Source organism: Oncorhynchus keta, chromosome 20, assembly GCF_023373465.1.
Source record: "Oncorhynchus keta strain PuntledgeMale-10-30-2019 chromosome 20, Oket_V2, whole genome shotgun sequence".
Taxonomy (NCBI): Eukaryota; Metazoa; Chordata; class Actinopteri; order Salmoniformes; family Salmonidae; genus Oncorhynchus; species Oncorhynchus keta.
Window position 1 is genome coordinate 4,267,692 of NC_068440.1, and position 23,952 is coordinate 4,291,643.

Sequence of the window (23,952 nt, forward strand, 5' to 3'; positions counted from 1 at the left end):
TGTGGGTTTGTACAACCAAAATTCTCTGCGAAGCTTATCTGAGTCCTGGTATGGGCAGCCATAGGCTACGGACAACGAACACAATGGCATTCTATTGTTAGCAATTTGAATGCAGAGATAGCGTGATGTAATCCTGAGGCCCATTGTCGTGCCATTCATCCGCCACCATCACCATCACGTCACCTCAGCATGAGGTGTACGACAGTGTGTTCCAGTTCCCGCCAATATCCAGCAACTCCTCACAGCCATTGAAGAGTGGGACAACCTTCCACAGCCCACAATAGCCTGATCAACTCTTTGCGAAAGAGATGTGTCGCGCTGCATGAGGCAAATGGTGGTCACACCAGATACTGACTGATATTCTGATCCACACCCCTACTTAAAATTATTATTTTTTTTTTTAAATAAATACTTGTAAAAATGTTTTACAAGATATTTGTTACCAACAAATGCATATCTGTGTTCCCAGTCATGTGAAATCCATAGATTAGGGCCCAATTTAGTTATTTCAATTGACTGATTTCCTTATATGAACTATATGTAACTCAGTAAAATCGTTACATGTTGCGTTTATACTTTTGTTCAGTATAAATATTTGTTTGAATATTATGTTATTGCATTGTGCTGAGTATTTAACTGTTGAAACAGAGACCTCTCTGTGTCTGTGTGTGTTTATGATGTACAAGTATAGGTATGCATGTATGAGACAAACAACACTCACTTGAGGATCTCCTCGCGACACTGCCTCTGCGTGGCGAAGCAGGCGATGGCCCACATCTTGATCTCCACCCCAGTGTGGAACTGTTTGCCCCTCATGTCCCACACGCCGTGGCTGGGCGTGGCCACCGTGCGGTTCTGCAAAGACACCACAGGGTTCACCTGCTGGGGCTGCCACACACACACACACAGAAGGGGGAGAGTATCATTTAATCTATCTTTAAAAAAAAAACAACACTGTCATGCCATTTGTCATAGCCTTCACGCAAGAAAAGTAGAAATTATTATTTTCACAGAGAAAAACAGAAGTGGGTGAAATAGTAGTAGGTGAAATAGTAGTAGAGGTTGACAGTTCGTCAAAAGCGACAAAAGTGAAAGAGCCTGGGGCAAGAAAGAGAGATGGTGAAGCTAAAAATCACAGACATGCACAGAGACATGCAGATGAAGGATGATTTAAAGGGTAGATACCATGAAGTGTTCCGAGCTCGCCCTGCCGCCATACTGCAGCCCGGGGGCTGGCAGCACACGGCCCGTCACCTGCGCCATCTCGTCACGCACGCGGAACTGGAACTCCTGGACGAACGGGTCCACCTCATAGTTCGCACTCCGCACCTGGACACAGAAGAGGGGAATGATAGAGGAGGAGGATATAGGGAGGGGTAGTGGCAAAACAGGAAATCATTAGTTTGGTGGTGGATGAGACATACTCACCAGCCTGCTGATCTCCTCCTGTCTGTCTGGGGCAGAGCGGGCCGTGGCTTTGATCATGGTGGACGTCTGGTTATCAGTCAGTTTTTTAATACAACGCTGGCCAGCTACTATGTTGCACACCTGCAAGGAGACATAGAATGTGAGTTAAAGTAATTTAATACAGTAGGTACAGTTTTATGGTTAGGGCCCGGAGTTATCCTGAGCAGATGATCTGACCAGGAAGGACAATCATTCAGGGCTCTACAAAGAGCCAATACTATTATTGGTACTCACCTCCAGGGGCAGATAGGTGTGTTTCTGCTCCTGCCCCACCTGGAGGCAGGGGAGGTGAGGGTACTTCAACTGCAGGCTGTACTTCTCTCTGAAGTACTGGGCTACCGTGCGCTCCACTGTCTGACCATTCTCCAGCTGCAGGGGGAACCTGGGGGTTCAGAGAGGATAAACATGGAGTTCTGTCTAGTTTCCATGTTCAACTCTTAGGGGTGGTTTCTCAGGACACAGGTTAAGTGAAGTCCTTGACCAAAACGCATATTGAATGGAGATTCTCCATTGAGCTTGCTTTTTGACCAGGACTAGACTTAATCCATCACGACTGGTCTGCCGACGTAATCGTCCGATGTGGCTTCAACAAGCTTTTCCGTTGCGATGTCGCCAAAGACCCATCCTCTAGCCCCGGCCCGCTAGCTTTCTGAATGCCGTCGTTTCCCGTTCGCTTAGCGTAGTAGCAACTACCGGATGGCTCCCAGACGCACCCATTGCTGCTCATTGGACCCTATGATCACTCGGCGACACAGCTGATGTACTGCGTTAGTGAATAGTCCAGCAGGCCTCTATTTATCTGTCGGCCCCAGCCTCGAACTCAGGTCCTGTGCGTACCTAACTGACCCCCTCTGCTCATTCATCGCCATTTACCCGTTGTCTTAGCGCTCCCGATCAACACCCATGACTGCTTTATGCCGCTCTCTAATGTCAATATGCCTTGTCTACTGCTGTCTCAGACAGTACTTATTGTTTTATTTAACTGTAGAGCCCCCAGTCCCGCTCAACATGCCTTAGATAACTCTTTTGTCCCACCCCCCACACATGTTGAGACCTCACCTGGCGCCTCCAGAGATGCAATCTCTCTCATCGTCACTCAACGCCTAGGTTTACCTCCACTGTACACACATCCTACCATACCATAGTCTGTACATTATGCCCTGAATCTATTCTACCATGCTCAGAAATCTGCTCCAGCGCACTAGACGACCAGTTCTTATAGCCTTTAGCCATACCCATATCCTACTCTGGTGATGTAGAGGTGAATCCAGGCCCTGTAGTCCTCAGTACCACACCTATTTCCCAGGTGCTCTCATTTGTTGACTTCTGTAACCGTAAAAGCCTTGGTTTCATGCATGTTAACATCAGAAGCCTCCTCCCTAAGTTTGTTTTATTCACTGCTTTAGCACACTCCGCCATCCCCGAGGGCCTAACCGTGTCTGAATCCTGGCTTAGGAAGGCCACCAACAATTCTGAAATTTCCATCACCAACGACAACATTATCCGTCAAGATAGAACTGCCAAAGGGGGCAGAGTTGCAATCTACTGCAGAGATAGCCTGCACAGTTCTGTCATTCTACCCAGGTCTGTACCTCTTTCTAAAAATTATCCGCCATAATTGTTGCAACCCCTATTACTAGCCTGTTCAACCCCTCTTTCATATTATTATATACATATCTGAGATCCCTAAAGATTGGAAAGCTGCCTCGGTCATCCCCCTCTTCAAAGGGGGAGACACTAGACCCAAACTGTTATTGACCTATATCGATCCTGCCCTGCCTTTCTAAAATCTTCGAAATCCAAGTTAAACAGATCACAGACCATTTCGAATCCCATCGTACCTTCTCCACTATGTAATCTGGTTTCTGAGCTGGTCATGGGTGCACATCAGCCATGCTCAAGGTCCTAAACAATATCATAAACGCCACCGTCTTCATCGACCTGGCCAAGGCATTCGACTCTGTCAATCACCGCATTCTTATCGGCAGACGCGATAGCCTTGGTTTCTCAAATGACTTCCTCACCTGGTTCACCAACTACTTCTCAGATAGAGTTCAGTGTGCCAAATCGGAGGGCCTGTTGTCCGGACCTCTGGCAGTCTATTGGGTTGCCACAGGGTTCAAATCTCAGGCCGACTCTCTTCTCTGGATATATCAATGATGTCGCTCTTGCTGCTGGTGATTCTCTGATCCACTTCTATGCAGACGACACCATTCTGTATACATCTGGCCCTTCTTTGGACATTGTGTTAACTAACCTCCAAACAAGCTTCAATGCTATACAACACTCCTTCTGTGGCCTCCGCCAATGACTGGAATGAATTTCAAAAGTCTGGAGACTCATCTCCCTCACTAACATTAAGCTTCAGCTGTCAGAGCAGCTGACTGATCACTGCAGCTGTACACAGCCCATCTAACTACCTCATCCCCATATCGTTATTTATTTTTGCTCTTTTGCACCCCAGTATTTCTACTTGCACATCATCATCATCATCATCATCTGCACATCTATCACTCCAGTGTTTAATGGCTAAATTGTAATTACTACGCTACTATGGCCTATTTATTGCCTTACCTCCCTACTCTTCTACATTTGCACACACTGTACATAGATTTTTATATTGTGTTATTGACTGTACGTTTGTTTATCCCATATGTAACTCTGTGTTGTTGTTTTTGTCACACTGCTTTGCTTTATCTTGGCCAGGTCACAGTTGTAAATGAGAACTTGTTCTCAACTGGCCTACCTGGTTAAATAAATAAAAGGTGAAATAAACAAATAAACAGAAACATTCTGTATCCAGGAAGCTGCCCATTAGTCCAATTTAGAGGCAATTCAAGACTTCGGTCCAGGCTGTGTCAGAGTTAACCTACATTGTAATATTTGAAATGTTATCCAGAGCAACTTCCAGGAGCAATCAGGCTTAAGTGCCTTGCTTAAGAGCATATTGACAGATTTTTCACCTAGTCAGCTTGGGGATTTGGTTACTGGGCCAACGTTCTTAATTTCTGGTCTGCCTGCCGCCAAACTACACATATCCCTGTCTCTCTGTGTATAGGTACTCACGTCTGGTGGCTGGCAGGGCGGCGGGTCACGTTACACACTCTGTACTTCCTCCGCATCGTCCCGCAGTGGGTCACTTCCACCTTCAGACCTGGACACAGCAAAGGAAGGAGGAGGTGCATATGTTTGAGAAGAACTATTCATTCAAAATTAATTATGGCCCTAATCTATGTATTTTACATAACTGGGCAGGGGTGCAGTCCCGCTCCCAAGTGGGTGTTCCTATGCCCTCCCAAGCCCACCCGTGGCTGCGCCCCTGTCCAGTTATGTGATATCCATAGATTAGGGTCTAATGAATTTATTTCAATTGTTGAGCTTATATTTTTGTTCAGTATAAAACGATTCAGCAATACAGAAAGGAGTGAATGAACTATCACAATACCAATATCCCTACAACCAAAACAAATGACAAAAACATTAGCCCTGGAATTCAATAGTGATGCAAGGAGTCTAGCAGTGTGTTCCATTAAAGTGTTAGTTAGCATTCTTGTTCCTGGGGTGGTGGTGGTGACGTCACTCTGCATACCTTTGATCTCTTTGGTGAACTTGACCCTGTGGGAGTCGGTGAGGGGCCGGGGCTGCTCGTCTATGTTGTGGATGTCCAGGACCTCGCACATGAACTGGATCACCGGCTGGGCCTTGTAGAAAGCCGTGGCCGATACTACAGAGGAGAAGCGGTCAAATTAAAATAAGGTACTTGAATGCGGCTTAGGATCCATGTTATGATAGTCAACAACCAAATTCAAAGAGCAAGAGTTGGAACATGTACATTTTTTTTTTTTTAAATCAGGAACTTCGAATGTAGCTAAGGATCAAATTCTGACTATAAGTGTGAGGGATAAGACTGTATTCTATATCATTTGGACCAATCAAAGACATGACTGACTAAACAAAATGCAACTAAACACAGACATCAGAGACTGACTGAGATGCTACATCATTGTCATCCAGACAACGTGGAAAGAAACAAGTCCCTGCCACCAGTGAAGACTACGTTATTATTGTCGATGTTCCTGACAGTCAAGGGAAAAGGCCCTCACCGTCAATGTTGAGCATCATCTTCCACATGGCGGGCCGCACCGACTGGTGGAAGCCGAACCACACCTCCCTACCCCCGCCCAGGGGATGATCGTAACCCTCTGGGGCGGAGAAGAAGGAGCGCCCCACTGGGGTGTACCTGGGGAGAAGAGAGGGTCACCTTTCACAGCCAGAAAATGTATTGAATTACTCTACTCGTGTTTTATTCAAGACATAGCTTCAATTAGGTTGTATATCTTTTCTAAAAGAATCAATACTATAAACTACTACTATTCTGAACTATGAGTGTTGATAAATATACACAACCAACAGAACATCTGGAAAAACACAGCAAAGAGCTTCTGACAGCAATTCTATAGTACATGAACACTCCTAGGCCCATACAGATGGAACCCCACTAATCTACCGACGGAAACGCACAGGGTGGCTAAAAACCGACCTCCATCTTCTGCTAGCTTGCAACCCATGGCTCGGCTAGCTGTCTGAATCGCCGTGACCCCAACCAACCTCACTGCTCACTGGACCCTTATGATCACTCGGTTAAGCATGCCTCTCCTTAATGTCAATATGCCTTGTCCATTGCTGTTCTGGTTAGTGTTTATTGGCTTATTTCCCTGTAGAGCCTCTAGCCCTGCTCATTATACCTTATCCAACCTATTAGTTCCACCACCCACACATGCGATGACATCACCTGGTTTCAATGATGTTTCTAGAGACAATATATCTTTCATCATCACTCAATGCCTAGGTTTACCTCCACTGTGTTCACATCCTACCATACCTTTGTCTGTACATTATACCTTGAAGCGATTTTATCGCCCCTAGAAACCTCCTTTTACTCTCTGTTCCGGACAATCTAGACGACCAATTCTCATAGCTTTTAGCCGTACCCTTATTCTACTCTGTTCCTCTGGTGATGTAGAGGTTAATCCAGGCCCTACAGTGCCTAGCTCCACTCCTATTCCCCAGGTGCTCTCATTTGTTGACTTCTGTAACCGTAAAAGCCTTGGTTTCATGCATGTTAACATTAGAAGCCTCCTCCCTAAGTTTGTTTTATTCACAGCTTTAGAACACTCCGCCAACCCTGATGTCTTAGCCATGTCTGAATCCTGGCTTAGGAAGACCACCAATAACTCTGAAATGTCCATTCCTAACTATAACATTTGCCGACAAGATAGAACTGCCAAAGGGGACGGTGTTGCAATCTACTGCAGAGATAGCCTGCAGAGTTCTGTCCTACTATCCAGGCCTGTACCCAAACAATTTGAACTTCTACTTTTAAAAATCCACCTCTCTAAAAACAAGCCTCACACCGTTGCCGCTTGCTATAGACCACCCTCTGCCCACAGCTGTGCTCTGGATACCATATGTGAACTGATTGCCCCCCATCTATCTTCAGAGCTCGTGCTGCTAAGTGACCTAAACTGTGACATGCTTAACACCCCGGCCATCCTACAATCTAAGCTTGATGCCCTCAATCTCACACAAATGATCAATGAACCTACAAGGTACAACCCCAAAGCCGTAAACACGGGCACCCTCATATACAGTGGGGCAAAAAAAGTATTTAGTCAGCCACCAATTGTGCAAGTTCTCCCACTTAAAAAGATGAGAGAGGCCTGTAATTTTCAACATAGGTACACTTCAACTATGACAGACAAAATGAGAAGAAAAAAAATCCAGAAAATCACTTTTTTTTAAATTAATTTATTTGCAAATTAAGGTGGAAAATAAGTATTTGGTCACCTACAAACAAGCAAGATTTCTGTCTCTCACGGACCTGTAACTTCTTCTTTAAGAAGAAGTCCACCACTCGTTACCTGTATTAACAGCACCTGTCTGAACTTGTTATCAGTATAAAAGACACCTGTCCACAACCTCAAACAGTCACACTCCAAACTCCACTATGGCCAAGACCAAAGAGCTGTCAAAGGACACCAGAAACCTGCACCAGGCTGGGAAGACTGAATCTGCAATAGGTAAGCAGCTTGGTTTGAAGAAATCAACTGTGGGAGCAATTATGAGGAAATGGAAGACATACAAAACCAGTGATAATCTCCCTCGATCTGGGGCTCCACGCAAGATCTCACCCCATGGGGTCAAAATGATCACAAGAACAGTGAGCAAAAATCCCAAAACCACACAGGGGGGACCTAGTGAATGACCTGCAGAGAGCTGGGACCAAAGTAACAAAGCCTACCATCAGTAACACACTACGCCGCCAGGGACTCAATTCTTGCAGTGCCAGATGTGTCCCCCTGCTTAAGCCAGTACATGTCCAGGCCCGTCTGAAGTTTGCTAGAGAGCATTTGGATGATCCAGAAGAAGATTGGGAGAATGTCATATGGTCAGATCAATCCAAAATATAACTTTTTAGTAAAAACTCAACTCGTCGTGTTTGGAGGACAGAGAATGCTGAGTTGCATCCAAAGAAAACCATACCTACTGTGAAGCATGGGGGTGGAAACATCATGCTTTGGGGTTTTTTTTCTGCAAAGGGACCAGGACGACTGATCCGTGTAAAGGAAAGAATGAATGTGGCCATGTATCGTAAGATTTTGAGTGAAAACCTCCTTCCCTCAGCAATGGCATTGAAGATGAAATGTGGCTGGGTCTTTCAGCATGACAATGATCCCAAACACACCGCCCGGGCAACGAAGGAGTGGCTTCGTAAGAAGCATTTCAAGGTCCTGGAGTGGCCTAGCCAGTCTCCAGCTCTCAACCCCATAGAAAATCTTTAGAGGGAGTTGAAAGTCCGTGTTGCCCAGCAACAGCCCCAAAACATCACTGCTCTGGAGGAGATCTGCATGGAGGTATGGGCCAAAATACCAGCAACAGTGTGTGAAAACCTTGTGAAGACTTACAGAAAACGTTTGACCTCTGTCATTGCCCACAAATGGTATATAACAAAGTATTGAGATAAACTTTTGTTATTGACCAAATACTTATTTTTCACCATAATTTGCAAATAAATTCATTAAAAAATCCTACAATGTGATTTTCTGGAATTTTTTTTCTCATTTTGTCTGTCATAGTTGAAGTGTACCTATGATGAAAATTACAGGCCTCTCTCATCTTTTTAAGTGGGAGAACTTGCACAATTGGTGGCTGACTAAATACTTTTTTTGCCCCACTGTATATCATCCTAACCAATTTGCCCCCATAAACACCTCTGCTGTTTTCAACCAAGATCTCAGCAATCACTGCCTGCATCCGTAATGGGTCAGCGGTCAAACGACCTCCACTCATCACAGTAAAGCGCTCCCTGAAACACTGTGAAATGCAACTTTTCAGGGAAGTTAGAAACCAACATACACAGGCAGTTAGAAAAGCCAAGGCTAGCTTTTTCAAGCAGAAATTTGCTTCCTGCAACACAAACTAAAAAAAGGCCTGGGACACTGTAAAGTCCATGGAAAATAAGAACACCTCCTCCCAGCTGCCCACTGCACTGAGGATAGGAAACACTGTCACCACCGATAAATCCACTATAATTGAGAATTTCAATAAGCATTTTTCTACGGCTGGCCATGCTTTCCACCTGGCCACCCCTACCCAAGTCAACAGCACTGCACCCCCCACAGCAACTCACCCAAGCCTTCCCCATTTCTCCTTCTCCCAAATCCAGTCAGCTGATGTTCTGAAAGAGCTGCAAAATCTGGACCCCCACAAGTCAGCCGTGCTAGACAATCTGGACCCCTTCTTTGTAAAATTATCTGCCGAAATTGTTGCAACCCCTATTACTAGCCTGTTCAACCTCTTTCGTGTCGTCTTAGATTCCCAAAGATTGGAAAGCAGCTGCGGTCATCCTCCTCTTCACAGGGGGAGACACTCTAGACCCAAACTGCTACAGACCTATATCAATCCTACCCTGCCTTTCTAAGGTCTTCGAAAGCCAAGGTCCTAAACGATATCTTAACCATCAATAAGAAACAATACTGTGCAGCCGTATTCATTGACCTGGCCAAGGCTTTCGACTCTGTCAATCACCACATCCTCATCGGCAGACTTGATAGCCTTGGTTTCTGAAATGATTGCCTCGCCTGGTTCACCAACTACTTCTCTGATAGAGTTCAGTGTTTCAAAATCGGATGGCCTGTTGTCCAGGCCTCTGGCAGTCTCTACGGGGGTGCCACAGGGTTCAATTCTTGGGCCGACTCTCTTCTCAGTATACATCAATGTCTCTCTTGCTGCTGGTGAGTCTCTGGTCCACCTCTATGCAGAAAACATATACCTCTGGCCCTTCTGTGGACACTTAACAACCCTCCAGATGAGCTTCAATGCCATTACAACTCTCCTTCCGTGACCTTCAACTGCTGTTGAATGCAAGTAAAAGTAAATGCATGCTCATCAACCGATCGCTGCCTGCACCTGCCCGCTCGTCCAGCATCACTACTCTGGACGGTTCTGACTTAGAATATGTGGACAACTACAAATACCTTGTTGTCTGGTTAGACTGTAAACTCTCCTTCCAGAATCCAAAATTAAATCTAGAATTGGCTTCCTATTTCACAAAAAAAGCATCCTTCACTCATGCTGCCAAACATACCCTCGTAAAACTGACCATCTTACCGATCCTCGACTTCGGTGATGTCATTTACAAAATAGCATCCAACACCCTACCCAACAAATTGGATGCAGTCAATCACAGTGCCATCCGTTTTGTCACCAAAGCCCCATATACTACCCACCACTGCGACCTGTGCGCTCTCGTTGGCTGGCCCTCGCTTCATACTCGTCGCCAAACCCACTGGCTCCAGGTCATCTACAAGAACCTGCTAGGTAGTCCCGCCTTATCTCTGCTCGCTGGTCACCATAGCTGCACCCATAGCACACGTTCCAGCAGGTGTATCTCACTGGTCACCCCCAAAGCCAATTCCTCCTTTGGCCGCCTCTCCTTCCAGTTCTCTGCTGCCAATGACTGGAACGAACAAACTACAAAAATCTCTGAAACTGGAAACATCTCCCTCACTAGCTTTAAGCACCAGCTGTCAGAGCAGCTCACAGATCACTGCATCTAGCCCATCTATAAATAGCCCAAACTACTACCTTTTCCCCTACTGTATTTATTTATTTTGCTCCTTTGCACCCCAGTATTTCTACTTTGCACACTCATCTACTGTCAAATCTACCATTCCAGTGTTTTAATTGCTATATTGCATTTACTTCGACACCATGGCCTTTTTTTGCCTTTACCTCCCTTTTTTCACCTCAGTTGCTCACATTGTATATAGACTGTATTATTGACTGTATGTTTGTTTTACTCCATGTGTAACTCTGTGTTGTTGTTTGTGTCGAACTGCTTTGCTTTATCTTCGCCAGGTCGCAGTTGTAAATGAGAACTTGTTCTCAACTTGCCTACCTATAATAAATAAAGTGTAAACTGTAATGACTCACTTCATGGAGGGCAGGTGTCGCAGCACCACGTCCACAGCGTGTACAGGGTTGGTGCTGATGGGCTTGTCCAGCTCCAAGGGCTCAGGCATGGTGCGCCCTGTCAGGACCTCATGCAGCATGTGCCAGCTGACTAGCGACACAAACCTGATGGACACTTTGAAGGGGCGATCCTTACCCCCCTCCCCTGGCAGGGTGACATCCAGATCCACCTGAGGAGAATATAGATAGCTTGAACTTCTATGGCAACTCAATGAATCACCAGAACACCCACCTGACATTCAATATGGTACATTACACTACAAATGTTATTTTGTGTGTGTGTGTGTGTGTGTGTGTGTGTGTGTGTGTGTGTGTGTGTGTGTGTGTGTGTCATCACCCTGCTGTGGTGACTGGTAGGGGGTTGGCTGTGTAGAGACTCCTCTTCCCATCGTAGACTGGCCTTCGGTCCCCAAAGATGGTCACCTTGAAGTGCTTCACCATGGAGTCCACCACCTCCCTATAGGGGCACCAGAGAGACAAATATATCCACACTCCAGCACTGATCCATAATGTAAAGTGATGCTGAGTACAGTTCATGTGATCAAATGAAAGCTCTGCAGCCAGTTTGTGTTGTTTTGAGAATGTTCATGCAGACATATAAGTTTGTGGGTTTGATCCAGCGCAGCTTGTTTACCTGTTGACGCGACGCGGGCACTTCTCGGGATTGATGTCTACTTCATAGAGGTAGACGTCCATCTTGGGGATATCCACCTGGAAGCAGTTGGCCAGCAGCTTGATGGGCTTCCCCATGGTGCCAAAGCCAGGCCGCCGCGGCACTGAGAACAGGGCCTGGGCCCCAACATCTCCTAGAGAGAGGAAGGTGAGTGTAAGAGCAAGTGAGAATTCTCCTGACTAACACAAACTTTGTTGGAGAGATTAGTAAGGGTGTGCTAGCCACACTACACCCATACTCTACCACAGCCTCGTCGAAAACTACTCTGGTAATCATGACGTCACAAAACCACACACTACCCACACTTACAACTCAGATGAGCCGCACACTAACTACTCTGACACACACACAAAAAACATGACACTTGTGCAGTTGGCAAATTATTAGTTCTTTTTTAACTACCTCTTTCTACTGACTCGAGAGAGTCATGGTTTGTATTTCTGAGTGACTTGTTAATTGTAGTCATTCGTTTGACCTGCTGGCCGCAATGAATTCTACAACATGATTAGCACGCGCTCCTCCGGTGACTCAGGAAAGGTGATCCGACCAACAAATGCCTGTCATATATGTGCACAGGCAAAATATACTGAACAAAAATATAAAACGCAACATGCAAGGTTGTCTTCTTTACAGAAATGTTTGGCAATCTACTAAGATCGGTGTAATACATGTTGGCTTATAGAGCAAAACCTATTCTGGGTGCCAGAGTAAAAGTATTGTAGGGAATACTCAGTAGGGTCTGTAGAATGTACACAAAACAAAAATATAAACGCAACATGTAAAGTGTTGGTCCCATGTTTCATAAGCTGAAATAATAAGACCCCAGAAATGTTCCATATGGACAAAAAGCTTATTTCTCTCATTTGTTTACATCCCCAGCCTCTTAACTGCAGACCAAATGTAACCACACCAGCCCATGACCTCCACATCTGGCTTCTTCACCTGCGGGCTCGTCTGAGACCAACCAATATCCAGCAACCTGACAGCTGATTAAACTGTGGGTTTTCCCAACTGAAGAATTTCTACACAAACTGTCAGAAACTCAGGGATCAGGCATCTAAATGCTTGTCTTTCGCACCAGGGTCTTGACTAGACTGCAATTTGGCAGCATACCCGACTTTAGTGGGCAAATGCTCACCTTCGATGGCCACTGGCAGGCTGAAGAAGTGTGCTCTTCACAGATCAATCCCGGTTTCAACTGTACCGGGCAGATGGCAGACAGCGTGTGTGGCGTCGTGTGGGAGTGCAGTTTGCCGATGTCAACATTGTGAACAGAGTGCCCCACGGTGGCGGTCCGGTTATGGTATGGGCAGGCATAAGCTACGGACAACGAATACAATTGCATTTTATCAATGGCAACTTGAATGCACAGAGATACCATGACGAGATCCTGGAGGCCCATTGGCGTGCCATTCATCCGCCGCCATCACCTCATGTTTCAGCATGATGATGCACGGCCCCATGTCACAAGGATCTGTACACAATCCCTGGAAGCTGAAAATATCCCAGTTCTTCCATGGCCTGCATACTCACCAGATGTCACCCATTGAGCATGTTTGGGATGCTCTGGATCGACATGTACGACAGCGTGTTATAGTTCCCGCCAATATCCAGCAACTTCGCACGCTGCATGAGGCAAATGGTGGTCACACCAGATATTAACTTGTTTTCTGATCCACGCCCCTACCTTTTTATTTTAAGGTATCTGTGACCAACAGATGCATATCCGTATTCCAAGTCATGTGAAATCCATAGACGAGGGCCGAATTAATTTTTTTCAGTTGACCGATTTATTTATATTAACTGTAACTCAGTGAAATTGTTGCATGTTGCATGATAATTGATCGCATTGTGCAATATTTAATTATGGAATGTTATGATGGACACAGCTTTGTAGAACCAAAACATACAGTGTCTGCTCAACTATCTAGACAACAAATTGTTTGGGGTTCGGCTGTTCAAATTATATTGTGCTCATCACCCTCACGGCAGTCAAGCAATGCATTCTGCCAACAGTCGTTCACAATCTAGTCCGGTTGTGGCCACAACTAGACCTCGCTTCAAATGTAACAATAAATCATCGTATTTGTATGTCTAGCAATCAACAAATGTACACTGTAACGTTTTTTTTTAAAGAGTCAGATTGTACTGTCTGTGATGCCGTGTCCCCAGTGTCTATCACTCGCTCCCATGCGTGTCATTGCCATGCCAACAGCACCCATGTGGCTCCCACTTCTCCATGGCAACACAGACCATCCTGACAAGAGGAAAAACAGACACACATACTGACCTAATCAAGGGTCCAGCTCAAAAGAAGATGGTGTAATCATGAGTTGGATGGTTTTGCCAGCCAGGAACACAATTAGCCTACACACTCAAACATTAACTCATACACTGACTGCACTACTAAACAACTAGCTAGATACTGAACCTAAACCTAACAAGAAACAACAGTGTACAAGAGTGGGTGGCAATGGTGGTGTGGATGGCTAACTAACTGCCTCTTCTTCTTTCTCATCCTCTTCCATTTACAGTTAGGCTGCAAGTCTACCCACACAGAGCTCTGGATCATGGGCTCTCTTGGCTTACACACACAGAACCTACACGATAAACACCATGTGAAAGCTGTAGGCCTATACAACATGGATCATCAAAGTGAGTCTGCCAGTGTTCAGCCAGGTGCAGGCACTCAGCAGCTGTATCCTACATCTATGACTCCTCTCTCGAGGCACGTTAACACACATGGGTCATTTGGTGGGTGCAAAATGTATCAAAATATTGTAATTCCCCTAAAATACAGTACAAAAAAACAAAAAGTGTCCTTTGGAGGAAGTAGGGAACTTTACTTGGCATTTATCTCCCAGGCCTCATTTAAGACACCAAATACAGACTAAGATTTGATATCAAACTGGTATGAAATCAGAAAACATGACAATCCAACAGACTGTGTCGAATGAGTGCTATAAGAAAGCAGACAGCACAAATCATATCATTCATCTCCAATCATGGTTTCAATGTTTTAACAGCTCAAAAGTATGCCAACAAATATTTTTCTCACAAAGCAGCTGCCCCTAGCTGATAGTTAATTGACTTTGTGGCTTTCATGCAGAATTGATTGATAATTAAGCGAGCCCACAGTGAGTTGGCTCCCGAATGGCGCAGCGGTCTAAGGCACTGCATTTCAGTGCTAGAGATGTTACTACAGACCCTGGTTCGATCCTGGGCTGTATCACAACCGGCCGTGATCGGGAGTCCCATGCTGGGAATACAGAGTTCCATGCAACAACATCCGGATTAGGGGAGGGTTTGGCAGGGATAGACAGTCATTGTAAAAAAAATAACATTTGTTCTTAACTGACTTGCCTAGTTAAATAAAGGTAAGAAAAAAGCACTATTCAATAACTTTGACACCAGCTGGTGTGGAAGGCAGGCAGGCAACTCCCAAACAGCCAGCCAGCCTCTCATGGGCTTGAGATAATTAGACACACCTGACGGGCTTGCCACCTGCTTATGACAGCCGGCGGCAAACCTAATTTAGGCGTAAAAGAAAAGCTTGAAACTAGATACTGTCGGGGGAGATTCTCTTCTGTTCAACCAATCCAGTACATGTGGAGGAGTTAAGATGGAGTGTCGCCTTGTTAACGCCCTAAAGCGGAAGTCACGTCACAGGCTCTCTTTCCATTTCCCCTGAAAACCACAACATCCGGTTGTTGGGGACTCGGCAGAGGCAACCAACCAGCAAACAACTCCGTTCCACCAGCATGCAGTATGGGGGGGGGGGGAAATAATCAAATGGTGGTAATATTTTACGAGGAAATGCTAGCAGGCAGAATTTTAAGAATATGAAAAATTAGAAAATATTTTATAGCACAAATAATATTGACATTGTTAACAGCATGAAAAAATATGATTACTATCAATCAAATGTATTTATAAAGCCCTTCGTACATCAGCTGATGTCACAAAGTGCTGTACAGAAACCCAGCCTAAAACCCCAAACAGCAAGCAATGCAGGTGTAGAAGCATGGTGGCTAGGAAAAACTACCTAGAAAGGCCGGAACCTAGGAAGAAACCTAGAGAGGAACTGTGAAGTGTGGATATTGATAGATATTTGTATTACTGTTGTTACATGATAACGAACAAAACAGTATTTATAATGCTATTAATAATAACAATAATATGATTATTTGTATTACATTAAAATCAGCCTTAGAAAACTGTTAATTAGCCCATTTGTACTGCTCTACGTTCAGAATGTTTTTCGTATTGGACATCCATATCGCACCGTACATAATTCCCTGTACGTTGTGTCGCAGTAAAAGCAGGGTCCAATTTACGCATGAACACATCTATTGTTGAAGTTTACACCCAGAGGAGTGTCACTTCTGCAGCCCTTAAGAGCGGCCAATCAGCCTAAATCCATTTTTCATATTGGACTACATATTGCACCGTACATAATTCTCTGTTCAAAAAGGATGAGTTTGAACAAAAAGCTAGGTCATAGGAAGTGTTACTAGACTTTCACGGTGGTCAAATTGGTTTGGGTGAGGCCCCTGGACACTATATGGTACAAATATATCACTGTACAGGAAAAATATGAATTGTTTGTGTCCATAAAACCAGGGTCCAGTCTGCCCTTTGGTAACGTCGCTTTAACTCTTTGCTGACTGACTAAGTCAGGACAATATCTTAATTACAAAACAATAAATGAGAAATGTTTGCTTCCAGTGTGAAATAAAATGCCATTCTGTACCACACTTGCACTCTTGGCTTGCCCTATAATGGAGGTGACCAATTCTGACCAGATGGTATTTTATTAGGATCCCCAAAGGCTGTTGCGAAAGCAGCAGCTACTCTTCCTGGGTTCCACACACAACATGAAACATGACATAATACAGAACATTAATAGACAAGAACAGCTTAAGGACAGAACTACATACATTTTTAATAAGGCACACACGTACATATCAATACGTACACACAAACTATCTAGGTCAAATAGGGGAGAGGTGTTGTGCTGTGCCGCAAAGTGTTGCTTTATCTGTTTTTTGAAGCCAGGTTTGCTGTTTATTTGAGCAATATGAGATGGAACAGAGTGCCATGCAATACTGGCTCTATATAATACTGTACACTTTCTTGAATTTGTTCTGGATTTGGGGACTGTGAAAAGACCCCTGGTGGCATGTCTGGTGGGGTAAGTGTGTGTGTCAGAGCTGTGTGTAAGTTGACTATGCAAACAATTTGGGATTTAACATATTAATGTTTCTTATAAAAAGAGGACGTGATGCAGTCAGTCTCTCCTCAACTATTAGCCAAGAGAGACTGGCATGCATAGTATTGAGATCAGCATCAGGTCAAGTGTTTTGGCCAAACAAACATTTATTTCTTTTAGGAAGTATCTGAAGAAACAAATCATATTTCTACATATTGGTGGAACCACCAAACACATAGATTTTGTTCTGAAAATGACATTGAAACCATTTGTGCCCACTGGGCTTCGACTACCTGAAGAGGATCTTGCATACAATTTGAATATTGTTTTACAGTTTCATGCAATTACCAAATTGCATCTCTTGAATCAACATATTGTTTGTTTATAGAATGAGTGACACTCAAAACTTTGTGGATTTTTTAAGGAATGGGGCTCCTGACACAACATACATAAAATGGTGTAATTGCAATAAATGATAGGAACACAAAAACAATGTTGACCATGTAGGCTTGAAAAATAAGCAAATCACACAATATCTCATACAAATACTTTAAAATGATCCTATGAGACTCAAAATTGACCTCCAGTGCATACTGTTTCCATTGATCATCCTTGAGATGTTTCTACAACTTAATTGGAGTCCACCTGTGGTACATTCAATTGATTGGACATGATTAAGGCAGGCACACCTGTCTATATAAGGTCCCACAGTTGACAGTGCATGTCAGAGCAAAACCCAAGCCATGAGGTCGAAGGAATTGTCCGTAGAGCTCCGAGACAGGATTGTGTAGGGGCACAGATCTGGGGACGGGTACCAAAACACTTCTGCAACATTGAAGGTCCCCAAGAACACAGTGGCCTCCATCATTCTGAAATTAAAGAAGTTTGGAACCACCAAGACTCTTCCTAGAGTTGGCCACCCAGCCAAACTGAGCAATCGGGGGAGAAAGGCCTTGGTCAGGGAGGTGACCAAGAACCAGATGGTCACTCTGACAGAGCTCCGGTTCCTCTGTGGAGATGGGAGAACCTTCCAGAAGGACAAATATCTCTGCAGCACTCCACAAATCAGGCCTTTATGGTAGAGTGGCCAGACGGAAGCCTCTCCTCAGGAAAGGGCACATGACAGCCCGCTTGGAATTTGCCAAAAGGCACCTAAAGAACTCTCAGACCATGACAAGATTATCTGGTCTGATAAAGCCAAGATTGAACTCCTTGGCCTGAATGTCAAGCGTCACATCTGGAGGAAGCCTGACATTTTTTAGCGGCAGGGACTGGGAGACTAGTCAGGATCGAGGGAAAGATGAACGGAGCAAAGCACAGAGAAATTCTTGATGAAAACCTGCTCCAGAGTGCTCAGGACCTCAGACTGGGGCAACAGTTCACCTTCCAACAGGACAATGACCCAAAGCACACAGCCAAAACAACACGAGTGGTTTCGGGACAAGTCTCTTAAATTTACTTGAGTGGCCCAGCCAGAGCCTGGACTTGAACCCAATCTAACTTACCGTACCAGTCAAACGTTTGGACACACCTACTCATTCCAGGGTTTCTCTTTATTTGGACTATTTTCTACTTTGTAGAATAATAGTGAAAACATAAAAACTGTGAAACAACCCACATGGAATTATGTAGTAACCACAAAAGTATAAAACAAATCAAAGGACATTTTATATTTTAGATTCTTCAAAGTAGCCACCCTTTGCCTTGATGACAGCTTTGCACACTGTTGCCATTCTATCAACCAGCTACATTTTTTTTATTTCACCTTTATTTAACCAGGTAGGCAAGTTGAGAACAAGTTCTCATTTACAATTGCGACCTGGCCAAGATAAAGCAAAGCAGTTCGACAGATACAACGACACAGAGATACAGTATAAACAAGTCTATATACGATGTGAGCAAATGAGGTGAGAAGGGAGGTAAAGGCAAAAAAAGGCCATGGTGGCAAAGTAAATACAATATAGCAAGTAAAACACTGGAATGGTAGACTTGCAATGGAAGAATGTGCAAAGTAGAAATAAAAATAATGGGGCGCAAAGGAGCAAAATAAATAAATTAATTAAATACAGTAGGGAAAGAGGTAGTTGTTTGGGCTAAATTATAGGTGGGCTATGTACAGGTGCAGTAATCTGTGAGCTGCTCTACATGAGGTAGTCACCTGGAATGCATTTCAATGAACAGGTGTGTCTTCATTAAAAAGTGAAATTGTCAAATATATTTCCTTCTTATTGCGTTTGAGCCAATCAGTTGTGTTGTGACAAGGTAGGGGTGGTATACAGAAGATAGCCCTATTTGGCAAAAGACAAAGTCAATGTTATGGCAAGAACAGCGCAAATAAGCAAAGAGAAATGACAGTCCATCATTATTTAAGATATGAAGGTCAGTCCATGCGGAACATTTCAAGAACTTTGAAAGTTTCTTCAAGTGCAGTCACAATAACCATCAAGTGCTATGATGAAACTGTCTCTGCTGCAGAGGATAAGTTCATTAGAGTTACCAGCCTCAGAAATTGCAGCCCAAATAGATGCTTCAGAGTTCAAGTAACAGACATCTCAACATCAACTGTTCAGAGGAGACTGTGTGAATCAGGCCACATTGAAGACAGTGCCATATTGAAAGTCACTGAGCTCTTCAACAAGGCCATTCTACTATTGTTTTGTCTATGGAGATTGCAAAAAGAAAGTACATGTCTGATATGCACTAAAATAGCAAATGGAGGATGCATTTGCATTGATGTCAGAGTGATGAGAGGGACAATAGAGTGCTGAGTACCAGGCAGTTAGCAAGTTTGGTAGGCTACTATATGACCAGCATCAGAGCTTGGAGAAGCCTAATTACCGTGACTAAACAGTCACATGGAATTTGACTGCCTTCATGACTACTCCAACCTCGACCAACAGCTCCGCCCCCCTCCCCCCTGCAGCTACTCGCCCACGCCTCCCCAGCTCCTCCTTTACCCAAATCCAGATAGCAGATGTTCTGAAAGAGCTGCAAAACTTGGACCCATACAAATCAGCTGGGCTTGACAATCTGGACCCTCTATTTCTGAAACTGTCCGCCGCCATTGTCGCAACCCCTTTACCAGCCTGTTCAACCTCTCCTTCGTATCATCTGAGATGCCCAAGGATTGGAAAGCTGCCACGGTCATATCCCTCTTCAAAGGGGGAGACACCCTGGACCCAAACTGTTACAGACCTAGATCCATTCTGCCCTGTCTATTTAAGGTCTTCGAAAGCCAAGTCAACAAACAGATCACTGACCATCTCAAATCCCACCGTACCTTCTCCGCAATCTGGTTTCCGAGCCGGTCACGGGTGCACCTCAGCCACGCTCAAGGTACTAAACGATATCATAACTGCCATCGATAAAAGACAGTACTGTGCAGCAGTCTTCATCGACCTGGCCAAGGCTTTCGACTCTGTCAATCACCATATTCTTATCAGCAGACTCAGTAGCCTCGGTTTTTCTAATGACTGCCTTGCCTGGTTCTCCAACTACTTTTCAGACAGAGCTCAGTGTGTAAAATCGGAGGGCATGTTGTCCGGTCCTCTGGCAGTCTCTATGGGGGTACCACAGGGTTAAATTCTCAGGCCGACTCTTTTCTCTGTATATATCAATGATGTTGCTCTTGCTGCGGGCGATTCCCTGATCCACCTCTACGCAGACGACACCATTCTGTATACTTCTGGCCCTTCCTTGGACACTGTGCTATCTAACCTCCAAACGAGCTTCAATGCCATACAACACTCCTTCCATGGCCTCCAACTGCTCTTAAACGCTAGTAAAACCAAATGCATGCTTTTCAACCGGTCGCTGCCTTCACCCGCACGCCCGACTAGCATCACCACCCTGGATGGTTCCGACCAAGAATATGTGGACATCTATAAGTACCTAGGTGTCTGGCTAGACTGTAAACTCTCCTTCCAGACTCATATCAAACATCTCCAATCCAAAATCAAATCTAGAGTCGGCTTTCTATTTCGCAACAAAGCCTCCTTCACTCATGCCGCCAACTTACCCTAGTAAAACTGACTATCCTACCGATCCTCGACTTTGGCGATGTCATCTACAAAATAGCTTCCAATACTCTACTCAGCAAACTGGATGCAGTTTATCACAGTGCCATCCGTTTTGTTACTAAAGCACCTTATACCACCCACCACTGTGACCTGTATGCTCTAGTCGGCTGGCCCTCACTACATGTTCGCCGCCAGACCCACTGGCTCCAGGTCATCTACAAGTCTCTGCTAGGTAAAGCTCTGCCTTATCTCAGTTCACTGGTCACGGTGGCAACACCCACCTGTAGCACGCGCTCCAGCAGGTGTATCTCACTGATCATCCCTAAAGCCAAAACCTCATTTGTCCGCCTTTCCTTCCAGTTCTCTGCTGCCTGCGACTGGAACGAATTGCAAAAATCTCTGAAGTTGGAGACTTATCTCCCTCACCAACTTCAAACATCTGCTATCTGAGCAGCTAACCGATCGCTGCAGCTGTACATAGTCCATCGGTATATATAGCCCACCCAATTTACCTACCTCATCCCCATACTGTTTTTATTTTATTCACTGTTCTGCTCTTTTGCACACCAGTATCTCTACCTGCACATGTTCATCTGATCATTTATCACTCCAGTGTTAATCTGATAAATTGTAATTATTCACTCCCACAGCCTATGTATTGCCTACCTCCTCATGCCTTTTGCACACAATGTATATAGATTATTTTTCTTTCTACTGTTATTGACTTGTTTATTGTTTACTCCATGTGTAACTCTGTGTTGTTGTCTGTTCACGCTGCTATGCTTTATCTTGGCCAGGTCGCAGTTGCAAATGAGAACTTGTTCTCAACGAGCCTACCTGGTTAAATTAAGGTGAAATAAAAAAAAATGACTTGTGACCACAGGTATGGCGGTAATACAGTCACCGCAACAGGCTTACTCCCAACCACAGTTTTACCTCTGAACATTGAATAGTTTTTCCAATATGTAAATGTATAGGCCTACAGTGTATTGCATTGGAACCATTTGAGTGGGTGGAGTAGAAAGTGTTGCTGGGCATATAGACCTCAGTCCCCCATGAAACAACACCATATATACATTCTACAGATCCTTATAAGTATTTATTACCCTATGTTTCCTGTACAGTGCTATATTTGTACCGTAAGGTGTCCAGGCAGCCCATTTTTAAGCAATTTGACCACAGTAAAAGGCCAGCAACAATCCATAAAAGGCCAGCAACACTCAGAGCCCGATGAAATGACACCAACATATACAATTCTACAAAGTATTCCTTACAATACTTTTACGGCGGAACCCTTAGTATTTTTTTCTCTATATAGTGATTTGCATTGTGGCCGCCAATATAACGGGTGGAGGAAAGGGCCAGCAACACTCCGTATTATTCATATCCCTTGAAATGACACCGTATATACAATCTACAGACCCTACTGAGTATTGCCTATAACACTTTTACTACCACACCCAAAATCGGTTTTGCTCTATTAAGCCAATATGTATTCCATATACAGTGACTCGCATGGAGGGGATTTGTTTGACCCTCAAACATGTTTTTCAAACATGTTTTTTTTAAACCCAAATTTCGTAAACATATGAATCATTGTTAATGTTTAGATAATTATTTGTCATCTCATAAATAAATACAGGTTATTTACACTTTTACCCGCTATTACGTGGGGGACTTTTATTTAGAAATGTTCCCAAATTCTGTGACCCGGAAGTACTTTTTTGTTGCTGCCGACGAGACGCTGAACCGGCAAACCATCTTACCAATGGTATGTCTGGTCACCCAAATTCGTTTTCTAACCCAGACAGTAGAGTGAAAGGCCTAAATGTGTTTATTTTCATGCATTATCTGATTGGTAGGCTTTCTATGCTTTTGGTTTGACTGTATGCTATCCTTTAAGGATAGCAACTGATAGTCAGCCTACAAAACTTCAACACCAAACTTCAACAATTTAATAAGAATAAGGGGTTTAACAGACAGGTGTATGAATATACCTGAAGTTCCGATTTCCATTCATGAGGTCTCTGTCCCCGGCTCCCAATGGTCAAATCTCAACGCAGCTCCTGTTCGTTCGTCTGACGCTATTACCTCAGCGTTGGAGACGTTCCACCCGACCACTCTCTCAAGCCGACACCCCGGCTTCTGTCGCTGATTTGGACACGGGCCGCTGGGGTGTCCGATTAACCCGAGATCCTCCCAAATTGCCCCCGTTGTCAACCGGCACAAGTTGAACGACGTGTCCCCTTCCTTTCGTTAAAGCACTAATTGTTCTCAGGTGATAATATATACATGTATATATATTTTTTTTTTCAAAGACTCAAGTCCCAGAAAATATTTCAGAGCCTCGGATACTCCACTGCTCCTATTCCCGAACGGTTTTAAGGCTATATCTCAATCGTTTAGGGTTTCACCTTGTCATTAGTTGCCAGGATAATATCAACATCATGTTTGTTTTTTCCGACCATAAAAGTGAACCTTTTGGTGTTCTTCAGCCGGCAAATTGGTGTTTCACTCCCCGGTGTGTTCTCTGTACTACCGCTGTGAAGCGGGCAAGATTAACTAAGTACTTTCCGGGTCACGGATATCGTCTTCTTCTATGGTATATTGGCGATTGCACAATTTAATGTACATCCCGCCACCTACTGTGAGGGATGGAAACAGGATTCCCCCCTAAACGGCCAAACTACCAACAACTACAAAATGACCAAACTACAAAAAATAAACTAAATCAAACAACTTTACTGTTTAAAAAAAACAGATGTTTGGCTTGTCATGTTTCGGAGTAAAAAAGCACACCTGCTCTTTCCATGACAAAGATTGACCAGGTGGATCCAGGTGAAAGCTATACTCCCTTATTGATGTCACTTGTTAAATCCACTTCAATCAGTGAGGATGAATGGGAGGAGGATTTTTAAGCCTTGAGACATGGATTGTGTATTTGTGCCATTCAGAGGGTGAATGGGCAAGACAAAATATTTTGAACGGGGTATGGTAGTAGGTGCCAGGCGCACTGGTTTGTGTCAAGACCTGCAACACTGCTGGGT

The 23,952-nt window shown here is 44.3% G+C and overlaps 1 protein-coding gene across 1 annotated transcript in view; it reads right to left on the reverse strand.

The window, feature by feature from the left end:
• LOC118399179 (protein argonaute-3-like) overlaps positions 1 to 23,484 on the reverse strand; it is a 49,490-nt gene extending 26,006 nt beyond the window's left edge. The window contains exons 1-11 of the mRNA XM_035795042.2: positions 22,903 to 23,484; positions 11,636 to 11,807; positions 11,338 to 11,458; positions 10,963 to 11,171; positions 5,571 to 5,707; positions 5,057 to 5,191; positions 4,534 to 4,621; positions 1,702 to 1,849; positions 1,429 to 1,548; positions 1,186 to 1,329; positions 722 to 888 (exon numbers count right to left, since the gene is read on the reverse strand). Coding sequence (XP_035650935.1) covers positions 722 to 888; positions 1,186 to 1,329; positions 1,429 to 1,548; positions 1,702 to 1,849; positions 4,534 to 4,621; positions 5,057 to 5,191; positions 5,571 to 5,707; positions 10,963 to 11,171; positions 11,338 to 11,458; positions 11,636 to 11,807; positions 22,903 to 22,921 — 1,460 coding nt within the window. The 5' untranslated portion in view covers positions 22,922 to 23,484. The remainder of the gene's footprint in view (positions 1 to 721; positions 889 to 1,185; positions 1,330 to 1,428; positions 1,549 to 1,701; positions 1,850 to 4,533; positions 4,622 to 5,056; positions 5,192 to 5,570; positions 5,708 to 10,962; positions 11,172 to 11,337; positions 11,459 to 11,635; positions 11,808 to 22,902) is intronic.
• Positions 23,485 to 23,952: the final 468 nt, after the last annotated feature.